At 58.6% G+C, this 12,363-nt stretch overlaps 1 protein-coding gene across 1 annotated transcript in view; it reads right to left on the bottom strand.

Moving 5' to 3' along the window:
* The window catches only part of LOC119315587, a 17,621-nt gene extending 8,800 nt beyond the window's left edge, over positions 1-8,821 (bottom strand). The window contains exons 1-2 of the mRNA XM_037590148.1: positions 8,419-8,821; positions 7,075-7,081 (exon numbers count right to left, since the gene is read on the bottom strand). Of these exons, the coding sequence (XP_037446045.1) occupies positions 7,075-7,081; positions 8,419-8,821 (410 nt within the window). The remainder of the gene's footprint in view (positions 1-7,074; positions 7,082-8,418) is intronic.
* Positions 8,822-12,363: the final 3,542 nt, after the last annotated feature.

Raw genomic sequence — 12,363 nt, 5'->3', positions numbered from 1 at the left:
GAGGCAGGGGTGGAGACGACGGGGACGGCGGGGAGACGGCAGGTGGAGACGGCGGCGGGGATGGCAGGGGCGACGGCGGGTGGAGACGGTGATGGGGGAGGCAGGGGTGGAGTGGGCGGCGGCAGGCGGCGGGGCCGAATGCGGCGGCGGCGGATCGGGGTCGGGGACGAGCTGGGGTCGGGAAACGACTGGACGGGGCGCGTCCGGGGATGGATAAGGCGACCTATGCTGACAGCTTAGCCGTCGGCATATATTAATCATGCCACCTGGCATGTATGCCGACGCTAAGCCGTAGGCATAGGTATATTTCTTTTTTTTTCAAATACACGTTCTTGAACTTTTTTTGAATGATACATGGTATATAATTATATTAAAAATGATACATGGTATACATATTTTTTACATGCATGAACATTATTTAAAATGTACCATACATTTTCTTTAATGGTTTGAAACATTATTTTTAATTACATGATCCTTTTTTTTATATTGTACAACAATTTTCTAAAATATCACATATATTTTTTTCTGAACCAGATTTTTTCTATGGTCAGCAACATTTCTTTATGATATAATTATTTGCTAAATTGTACTAACAAAAAATGTACATTGTGTTAAAATATTTCTAAATTGAGGGGGGCAACATTTCTTTATGATATAAATATTTTCTATGGTCTCGTGAAAGGTGATACATAGGAGAGCAACTGACCGAGGGGTACCGTTACCGAGTACCTGATCCGGTAACTATGCGAGTGCCTGATCCGTCTAGTACCGTGTCATCGCTGTCCGTGAGGGGGGGCCACTCCCCGGAGACGCGTGCCGTCTCTTTGGACATGCCACCACACCACCCTGCATGTATGAGGGCCCGGTGCGACGCTCCTGTGGCATTGCTACCCCCCCAGGGCCCCCGTCCCGCCTAACCCTGTAGCGTTTGACCATGGGATCTAGCCCTTTGACTTTGCACGGACGGGCTTTGACCAGCGGACCTCCCCGCCCGGTTGTGTTAGGTCAGCCTATAGGAACACTTTGGAGCAACAACCGGGCCAGACCCACAGAAAGATCCCCTCCGTGTAGACCCGGCGCGTCCATTTCCCCCCTCCAGGTGCCGGCGGCGGCGCCGTCCGTGAGTGGGGGCACAACCCGGACACGCGTGCCGGGCGTTTGCAACCGCCACAACACTTCAGACTTGTGAGAGGCCGCCTACGCAAGATTTGGCGGCATGCTAGCCCCCGGAGGCCGCCGGCCACAGCCGTAGACGCGCGAAGGGCAATCCGCGTAGAGGGAATTTTTCGGATACTTCTCCATCACCAAATATTATGAAAAAATACAATCGTTCCTTTAGCACATGTGCCCACGTCATGCAAAAAAACTCATGATTTTATCGTGCTGCGAGTATTTAATAATATTCATGCCGCATCATTACCACAGAACGTCTACTACTGTGTCATCGCCGTCCGTGAGGAGGGGCCACGCCCCGGAGGCGCGTGCCACCTCTTAGGACATGCCACCACACCACCCCGCATGTATGAGGGCCCGGTGCGACGCTCCGGTTGCATTGCTACCCCCCAGGGCCCCCGTCCCGCCTAACCCTGTAGCGTTTGACCACGGGATCTAGCCCTTTGACTTTGCACGGACGGGCTTTGACTAGCGGACCTCCCCACCCAGTTGTGTTAGGTCAGCCCATAGGAACACTTTGGAGCAACAACCGGGCCAGACCCATAGCAAGATCCCCTCCGTGTAGACCCGGCGCGTCCGTTTCCCCCCTCCAAGTGCCGGCAGCGGCGCCGTCCGTGAGGGGGGGCACACCCCGGACATGCGTGCCGGGCGTTTGCAACCGCCACAACACTTCCAGACTTGTGAGAGGCCGCCTACGCAAGATTTGGCGGCATGCTAGCCCCCGGAGGCCGCCGGCCACAGCCGTAGACGCGCGAAGGGCAATCCGCGTAGAGGGAATTTTTCGGATACTTCTTCATTACCAAAAATTATGAAAAAATACCATCGTTCCTATAGCACATGTGCCCACGTCGTGCAAAAAAAACTCATGATTTTAGCACGCTCCGAGTATTTAATAATATTCACGCCGCATCGTTACTCCAGAACGTCTACTACCGTGTCATCGCCATCCATGAGGGGGGGCCATGCCCCGGAGACGCGTGCCGCCTCTTCGGACATGCCACCACACCACCCCGCATGTATGAGGGCCCAGTGCGACGCTCCGGTGGCATTGCTACCCCCCAGGGCCCCCGTCCCGCCTAACCCTGTAGCATTTGACCCCTTTGACTTTGCACGGACGGGCTTTGACCAGCGGACCTCCCCGCCCGGTTGTGTTAGGTCAGCCCATAGGAACACTTTGGAGCAACAACCGGGCCAGACCCACAGCAAGATCCCCTTCGTGTAGACCCGACGCGTCCGTTCCCCCCTCCAGGTGCCTGCGGCGGCGCCGTCCGTGAGGGGGGGCACACCCCGGACACGCGTGCCGGGCGTTTGCAACCGCCACAACACTTCTAGACTTGTGAGAGGCCGCCTACGCAAGATTTGGCGGCATGCTAGCCCCCGGAGGCCGCCGGCCACAGTCGTAGACGCACGAAGGGCAATCCGCGTAGAGGGAATTTTTCGGATACTTCTCCATCACCAAAAATTATGAAAAATACCATTGTTATTATAGCACATGTGCCCACGTCGTGCAAAAAAACTCATGATTTTATCACGCTCCGAGTATTTAATAATATTCACGCCGCATCGTTACCGCAGAACGTCTACTACCGTGTCATCGTTGTCCGTGAGGGGGGGCCACGCCCCGGAGATGTGTGCCGCCTCTTCGGACATGCCACCACACCACCCCGCATGTATGAGGGCCCGGTGCGACGCTCCTGTGGCATTGCTACGCCCCCCCCCCCAGGGCCCCCGTCCCGCCTAAGCCTATAGCGTTTGACCACGGGATCTAGCCCTTTGACTTTGCACGGACGGGCTTTGACCAGCGGACCTCCCCGCCCGGTTGTGTTAGGTTAGCCCATAGGAACACTTTGGAGCAACAACCGGGCCAGACCCACAGCAAGATCCCCTCCGTGTAGACCCGGCGCGTCCGTCTCCCCCCTCCAGGTGCCGGCGGCGGTGCCATCCGTGAGGGGGGCACACCCCGGACACGCGTGCCGGGCGTTTGCAACCGCCACAACACTTCCAGACTTGTGAGAGGCCGCCTACGCAAGATTTGGCGGCATGCTAGCCCCCGGAGGCCGCCGGCCACAGCCGTAGACGCGCGAAGGGCAATCCGCGTAGAGGGAATTTTTCAGATACTTCTCCATCACCGAAAATTATGAAAAAATACAATCGTTCCTTTAGCACATGTGCCCATGTCATGCAAAAAAACTCATGATTTTATCGCGCTGCGAGTATTTAATAATATTCACGCCGCATCATTACCATAGAACGTCTACTACTGTGTCATCGTCGTCCGTGAGGAGGGGCCACGCCCCGGAGGCGCGTGCCACCTCTTAGGACATGCCACCACACCACCCCGCATGTATGAGGGCCCGGTGCGACGCTCCGGTGGCATTGCTACCCGCCGAGGGCCCCCGTCCCGCCTAACCCTGTAGCGTTTGACCACGGGATCTAGCCCTTTGACTTTGCACGGATGGGCTTTGACTAGCGGACCTCCCCACCCGGTTGTGTTAGGTCAGCCCATAGGAACACTTTGGAGCAACAACCGGGCCAGACCCACAGCAAGATCCCCTCTGTGTAGACCCGGCGCGTCCGTTTCCCCCCTCCAGGTGCCGGCAGCGGCGCCGTCCGTGAGGGGGGGCACACCCCGGACATGCGTGCCTGGTGTTTGCAACCGCCACAACACTTCCAGACTTGTGAGAGGCCGCCTACGCAAGATTTGGCGGCATGCTAGCCCCCGGAGGCCGCCGGCCACAGCCGTAGACGCGCGAAGGGCAATCCGCGTAGAGGGAATTTTTCGGATACTTCTTCATCACCAAAAATTATGAAAAAATATCATCGTTCCTATAGCACATGTGCCCATGTCGTGCAAAAAAACTCATGATTTTAGCATGCTCCGAGTATTTAATAATATTCACGCCGCATCGTTACTGCAGAACGTCTACTACCGTGTCATCGCCGTCCGTGAGGGGGGGCCACGCCCCGGAGACGCGTGCCGCCTCTTCGGACATGCCACCACACCACCCCGCATGTATGAGGGCCCAGTGCGACGCTCCGGTGGCATTGCTACCCCCCAGGGCCCCCGTCCCGCCTAACCCTGTAGCGTTTGACCCCTTTGACTTTGCACGGACGGGCTTTGACCAGCGGACCTCCCCGCCCGGTTGTGTTAGGTCAGCCCATAGCAACACTTTGGAGCAACAACCGGGCCAGACCCACAGCAAGATCCCCTTCGTGTAGACCCGACGCGTCCGTTCCCCCCTCCAGGTGCCGGCGGCGGCGCCGTCCGTGAGGGGGGGCACACCCCGGAGACGCGTGCCGGGCGTTTGCAACCGCCACAACACTTCCAGACTTGTGAGAGGCCGCCTACGCAAGATTTGGCGGCATGCTAGCCCCCGGAGGCCGCCGGCCACAGTCGTAGACGCACGAAGGGCAATCCGCGTAGAGGGAATTTTTCGGATACTTCTCCATCACCAAAAATTATGAAAAATACCATTGTTATTATAGCACATGTGCCCACGTCGTGCAAAAAAACTCATGATTTTATCACGCTCCGAGTATTTAATAATATTCACGCCGCATCGTTACCGCAGAACGTCTACTATCGTGTCATCGTTGTCCGTGAGGGGGGGCCACGCCCCTGAGACGTGTGCCGCCTCTTCGGACATTCCACCACACCACCCCGCATGTATGAGGGCCCGGTGCGACGCTCCTGTGGCATTGCTACGCCCCCCCCCCAGGGCCCCCGTCCCGCCTAAGCCTATAGCGTTTGACCACGTGATCTAGCCCTTTGACTTTGCACGGACGGGCTTTGACCAGCGGACCTCCCCGCCCGGTTGTGTTAGGTTAGCCCATAGGAACACTTTGGAGCAACAACCGGTCCAGACCCACAGCAAGATCCCCTCCATGTAGACCCGGCGCGTCCGTCTCCCCCCTCCAGGTGTCGGCGGCGGCGCCGTCCGTGAGGGGGGCACACCCCGGACACGCGTGCCGGGCGTTTGCAACCGCCACAACACTTCCAGACTTGTGAGAGGCAGCCTACGCAAGATTTGGCGGCATGCTAGCCCCCGGAGGCCGCCGGCGACAGCCGTAGACGCGCGAAGGGCAATCATCGTAGAGGGAATTTTTCGGATACTTCTCCATCACCAAAAATTATGAAAAAATACCATCGTTCCTATAGCACATGTGCCCACGTCGTGCAAAAAAACTCATGATTTTATCGCGCTCCAAGTATTTAATAATATTCACGCCGCATCGTTACCGCAGAACGTCTACTACCGTGTCATCGCCGTCCGTGAGGGAGGGCCACGCCCCGGAGATGCGTGTCGCCTCTTCGGACATGCCACCACACCACTCCGCATGTATGAGGGCCCGGTGCGACGCTCCGGTGGCATTGCTGCCCGCCGAGGGCCCCCGTCCCGCCTAACCCTGTAGCGTTTGACCACGGGATCTAGCCCTTTGACTTTGCACGGACGGGCTTTGACCAGCGGACCTCCCCGCCCGGTTGTGTTAGGTCAACCCATAGGAACACTTTGGAGCAACAACCGGGCCAGACCCACAGCAAGATCCCCTCCGTGTAGACCCGGCGCGTCCGTTTCCCCCCTCCAGGTGCCGGCGGCGGCGCCGTCCGTGAGGGGGGCACACCCCGGACACACGTGCCGGGCATTTGCAACCGCCACAACACTTCCAAACTTGTGAGAGGCCGCCTACGCAAGATTTGGCGGCATGCTAGCCCCCGGAGGCTGCCGGCCACAGCCGTAGACGTGCGAAGGGCAATCCGCGTAGAGGGAATTTTTCGGATACTTCTCCATCACCAAAAATTATGAAAAAATACCATCGTTCCTATAGCACATGTGCCTACGTCGTGCAAAAAAACGCATGATTTTATCGCGCTCCGAGTATTTAATAATATTCACGCCGCATCGTTGCCGCAGAACGTCTACTACCGTGTCATCGCCGTCCGTGAGGGGGGGCCACGCCCCGGAGACGTGTGCCGCCTCTTCTGACATGCCACCACACCACCCCGCATGTATGAGGGCCCGGTGCGATGCTCTGGTGGCATTGCTACCCCCCCCCCAGGGCCCCCGTCCCGCCTAACCTTGTAGCGTTTGACCACGGATTCTAGCCCTTTGACTTTGCACGGACGGGCTTTTACCAGCGGACCTCCCCGCCCGGTTGTGTTAGGTCAGCCCATAGGAACACTTTGGAGCAACAACCGGGCCAGACCCATAGCAAGATCCCCTCCGTGTAGACCCGGCGCGTCCGTTTCCCCCCTCCAGGTGCCGGCGGCGGCGCCGTCCGTGAGGGGGGCACACCCCGGACACGCGTGCCGGGCGTTTGCAACCGTCACAACACTTCCAGACTTGTGAGGGGCCGCCTACGCAAGACTTGGCGGCATGCTAGCCCCCGGAGGCCGGCGGCCACAGCCGTAGACGCGCGAAGGGCAATCCGCGTAGAGGGAATTTTTCTGATACTTCTCCATCACCAAAAATTATGAAAAAATACCATTGTTCCTATAGCACATGTGCCCACGTCGTGCAAAAAAACTCAGGATTTTATCGTGCTCCGAGTATTTAATAATATTCACGCCGCATCGTTACCGCAGAACATCTACTACCGTGTCATCGCCGTCCGTGAGGGGGGGGCACGCCCCGGAGACGCGTGACGCCTCTTCGGACATGCCACCACACCACCCCGCATGTATGAGGGCCCGGTGCGACGCTCCGGTGGCATTGCTACCCCCAGGGCCCCCGTCCCGCCTAAACCTGTAGTGTTTGACCACGGGATCTAGCCCTTTGACTTTGCACGGACGGGCTTTGACCAACGGACCTCCCCGCCCGGTTGTGTTAGGTCAGCCCATAGGAACATTTTGGAGCAACATCTGGGCCAGACCCATAGCAAGATCCCCTCCGTGTAGACCCGACGCGTCTGTTTCCCCACTCTAGGTGCCCGCGGTGGAGGGGGGCAAACCCCGGAGACGTGTGCCACCTCTTCGGACATGCCACCACACCACCTCGCATGTATGAGGGGCCAGTGCGACGCTCCGGTGGCATTGCTACCCCCTCAGGGTCCCCGTCCCGCCTTCCCTGGAGCGGTTGACCACGAGATCTAGCCCTTTGACTTTTCACGGACGGGCTTTGAACAGTGGACCTCTCCTCCCGGTTGTGTCAAGTCAGCTCAGAGGGACACCTGGGAGCAACATCCGGGCCAAACCGACAGCTACATCCCCTCCATGTAGACCCGATGCGTCCGTTTCCCCCCTCCAGGTGCCGACGGCGTCGTGCGTTATGGGGGCCACGCCCCGGAGATGCGTGCCGCCTCTTTGAACATGCCACAACACCACCCGGTTGTGGTAGGTCATCCCATAGAAACACTTGAGAGCAACGTCCCCTCCGTATAGACCCGATGCGGTTGTTTCCGCCCTCGAGATGCTGGCGGCGGCGCCGTCCGTGAGGGGGGCACACCGCGGACGTGAGGGGGTCACACTCCGGAGACGGGTGCCGGGAGTTTGCAACCGCCACTCAACTTCTATCGCATAGCTGTTTTTTATTTTAATAAAATTTAAGGACCTATATTCAAAAGAACATGACAGCATATTATTAATGTGCACGAAAAAAAATACAAACTATCTATATATATATATATATTCATAATCTATGGAAAAAATTACAAACTACATATATATATTCATATAATACATAAAAAAGCATGAACACATATTTTTTAAAAAGCATAAAAACATATGCAAAAAAATGTATGTAAAAAAAGCATTAAAACATATGCAAAAAAAAGTATGTAAAAAAATAGCTATGCCGACGGCAAAGCCGTCGGCATAGATACGGCAGAGTTCTGGTGGGCGCCGTGCCGCGGATCGGTGACGTGGTAGATATGGCGACGGCTGCCGTCGGCATACCTACGCCGCGGATCGGTGACGTGGCATGCGGAGATATGCCGACGGCCGCCCGTCCCGACCGTCGGCATAGGTTTGACGGCGTTAGCCGCTAGTCACGGGCGGGGTCGCCGGGCCCACAGTTATACCGACGACTGGTTTATGCCGACGGCTGCTGTCGGCATGTCTGCGGCTAGGTCGACGATCGTTCTGTGCCGACGGCGGCCGTCGGCATAGATCCATGTAACCCGACGGCCAGTGTAAGCCGACGGCCAGGACTGGGCTGTCGGCATATCTCAAACTAGGCCGACGGCAGCCGTAGGCATAGGTTTGGCCGTTGGCGTATGCCTGTTTTCCGATAGTGAAGCCAGCATCTGTTCTGACGAAGATGACACCGACACCCTCTGCGAAACCAACCACATATGCTCCATGACCTTCGCGGGGATTGGCCATGGGCATGGCTTTCTCCAGGTCAATGACCATGCATTGTACCCATTTTGCAGCTCCCTTCACTGTCCTTGACCAGATATGCAGACTGGAAGTGGAATCCTCAACACCAGCGAGCCCCAGCAAATTGTCCTCCATAACCATGAGGGAGACAAAACCGCCGTACACTTCTGTATCTGGTGGTGGCGGGTCAATCACAGACAGGCGATTCTCGCCCCAATCATACTTGGCGATGGCACTGGACCGCGAAATTGTGAAGTAAACTGCATCACCAATAGCAGCCACTCGCCTGGGCTGGACATAGGGTATGTAGGAGGAGAAGAACATCATTTCTGCAGTTGTGTCTCGCTTGTGCCGGGCATAGCATTCACAGCTATCGTCAAGAGAGACCGGCGGGCTTCACGCGCCTGTCGCCGACGAGTACACGGTTGCCTTGACGACCTCCTGACGGTCATCGGTGGCCAGGAAGACCATGCAGAAGGGCCCACTGTGGCAGTCGAGGTGGTCGCAGCCAGCGGCAGCGCAGAGCACGGCGGCGGTGTAGACCATCCAGTCGACGTCTGGATCGGGCACCAAGCGGCGGTCTCCAGTGACGGGGTCCCAGACGAGGAGATCCACATCCGAATCGTGGGACATGTGGAGGAGGACGCAGCCGTGGCGGCAGTCAAGGGGGCGCGCAGGGCAGCGGTCGGAGGCCGGGTGGGGGAAGTCAGGCAGCGAGGTGGTGGGGGCGAAACGAGGGGCCGGGTCCCCGTCGCAGACCTGGTTCCGGTAGAGGAGGCCGAGCAGCGGAGGGGCCCCGTGGAAGGCGCGGTACATAGTCTTTGGTTTGGGCAAGAGCAAGCGGGTCGTCTCCTCCTAGCGCTAGCGGGTCACCTCCTCGGCGACGACGGGCGGCGCCGGCCATGGCCGCCCCCGGCCCCTCCTCCGGCTCGCTCAGCCTCCCACCCCCTTCCCCCCTTCCCCCTCCATCTGAGCCTCAGATGGGTGCCCTTGCCTCTTTTCGGGACGCGTTGCTATCCCCAGCAACGCCTTCAATGCCGGTGGGTGCGGGACTCGCGCCGGCTGTTGGGCCCCCCTGTCCGCGGATTCGCCCCGCCATTACTGCCCCGCCTCCCCCACCATCTCGCATTGGTGCCGATGGCTGGCAGCTGGTGAGCCGGGGGAGACGGCCTCCTCCAAATCCTCGCCCTGTGCGCCCCCGACACCACAAGCCTTCCCAGTTCCGTGAGCTACTTCTGAAAAGAGGGTGTGGCAAGTGCTTCAAGTGTTTCGAGCCGGGGCATCGCATCGCCGGCTGCAGAAATCTTCCCCGGTGTCTGTTGTGCGGCGAGGTGGGCCACAAGGCTAGGTGGTGTCCTCCTCCGAAGCCGGTCACAGCAACCCCTGCGCCTCGACCAGCTCGCTCGTCTCACGTGCTTCCACCACCGCCTCCCGGACTGCCGCCTCCTTCTGCCGTCAGGATCATTCCGGACCCCCCCTCGCGCAATGGAGGCCCCGGCGGCGGATGTGAGCATCCGGCGGGGCTTGGTGGTCGCTTCTGCGCCTCGGACGGCCGCCTTGGCCGAGGCGGAGCGCAGGCTCAACAGGTGCAGGGTAGTAGCCACGGTGGTTGGCTTCTCCCCTGCATTGCAGCTCCGATCGGTCCACAGGGCCATGGCCGGGGCCTTCCACATCCAGGAGGACGCGCTGAAGGTCTCGCTGCGGGCCACAGGCGAGTACCTCCTCGTCTTCGACGAGGCTCGTGTCCGCGATGAAGCTGTTCGGAGGCAAGGTGCTCTTCGGATTGGCAGGGTCTCTTTCATGCTGGCGCCATGGACTCGGTTCCGTCGTGCTTCCCGGGCCTCTCTCCTCTACAAGGTCCGGGTGGTGCTGGAGGGGGTGCCGGAGCATGCTTGGAACATCGAGAGTGTCGCCAAGCTGTTCGATCCATCTTCGATCATAGACAGCATCGACCATGAGGCTAGATTAGAGGAGGAGACAGGATGCCTGAGGCTTTGGGTGTGGATGAGCAATGTTGCGCTCCTGCGTACTCGTGGCATTCTGCAACTGGAGGAGCCAAGGGAGAGAGGCTCGTCGGACATGCACTGGCCGGAGCTCGGCCTGTTGGACGAGACACCAGAGCGCTGGGGCCAAGTAAGCTTGTTGGCTCGCCTATTCTGCTGCATCTCGACCATGTCATCGACTTCTCCAACCCGCCGGCATCGAGCCCACAGAGCAACTACAGCGACCACAGCGACATCAGCGGCATGCCATCGGAGGTGTCCATGTCCCCGGCATGGCCCGCGAGATGAGGCTATCGGTGGTACTACGCTTACGAGGATGGCGACTTCCCTCCGCCACCTCCTAGGCCATCGGCTCTATCACGGCTCAACTTCCCAAGAAATCGGGACCCTGACGATGGTGGCGCCGGAGGCAGCAATGGCGGCGCGGCTGGCGGTGGCGGTTCTCGTGGGAGCGGTGCAACAATGGGGGGCCAGTGGTGCCTCTACGACCCACGCAGCATCGGCCCGTCCATGGGCCGCCACGATGGTGGTGGTGGAGGTGGAAGGAGACACACGGAGGGTGGAGCTTTGGTGCCGGCAGCTGCCCCGCTCGTCAACACTGACCTAACGGGCGCTCCCGCTCCGAGTGTCGACCCATTTGTGGGATCCGACTGCGGGCCACTGCTGATGGATCAAACTTTGGCACCGACAGCCACAATCTTGCCCTCTGGATCGCTGCAATCCGAGGTTGCCCCTCTGCAGGAGTTCCTCTTCCTCGCAAGTGAGCCTGCACCAATGGGCGCCCTGGGAGGAGGCGTGCCTTGCCTCTCTGACCCAGACAGGGACTTGGCTGGTAGTGGGCAGCTAGATGGAATATGCGTGAAGATGCCAAGTGGAGATCCTTTCCTACCGTCAAGTCAGCAGGAGTCAAAGGAGGGAACTGCTTCGCCTCCTGATGATGGGCTACCTGCTGATGGGCCGCCTGCTCTCCCCGCTTCTGCTGGCGGTCTCGAAGGGGCAACGGAGCCTCTGACCGTGGATGATGGGCTGGTGCAAACTGGCCCGACGCATGAGGGTCTGGCCACTTCAACCCAGGAATGCGTCTCTGATGCTGGAGCCCAAGATTCCCTTCCGTCCCCATGTGAGAGGCCAGACTCTCAGGCCAGAGTGGATCAGTTCCTCCTTGCGATGACAGTGAGGTCGCCGCCCCCAATCCTCCCTCCGCCATCACCATCGACGCCCGCTCCTGCCACCCTCCTCAACACCCCAAGCGCCACGAGCCATGATCTTGCATCGGATGGTGGTGGTGTTGCGGGACAGCGCTGCAGCGGCCAGCTCGTGGCCAAATCCACCTTGGGGCTTCCAACCATGGAGAAGACAAGGCTTGTTCTGCTCAGAAAAGAGGGTTTTTGCACCAATGACAAGCCACCAACTGAGACCGAACTGCAGCGTTACTAGGACATCTACAAGAGTGAGCTGCCACCAGGTTTCATCGCGGCAATCAAGTCTCTTGCTTCTGCTGCTGCGCCTTCAGGGAAGAAGAAGATCTCGCCGGAGGTGACGGCGTCTTCTGCGGTCGCTTCTCTGGGCTGAGAGTGCCGCCACTTTGTAGTGTTGTGTTTGATTTTGTTTCCTATGTTTGCTAGTTCCCTAGTTAGTTCGATTGTGTGGATCGGATTCTGTCAATTTGCTGCTGATGTTCGATTCAGAGTCCAGATTCAGATGGCTTGTACCTGGTTGCGGTTTGTGGTTGTGTTGTGGGGCGTAGTTTGCCCTCCCCGAGTTCCATCAGTTTCCTATGGATTTTACGCTCCTTAACTGGAATGTCAGAGGGCTTTGTAGCCCGGCTAAGAGGAGAGCTGTGTCAAATTTTATTCGGCAGCTGAA

This window comes from Triticum dicoccoides, chromosome 6A (assembly GCF_002162155.2).
Source record: "Triticum dicoccoides isolate Atlit2015 ecotype Zavitan chromosome 6A, WEW_v2.0, whole genome shotgun sequence".
NCBI lineage: Eukaryota > Viridiplantae > Streptophyta > Magnoliopsida > Poales > Poaceae > Triticum > Triticum dicoccoides.
This window is presented reverse-complemented; position numbering and strand designations above follow the sequence as displayed.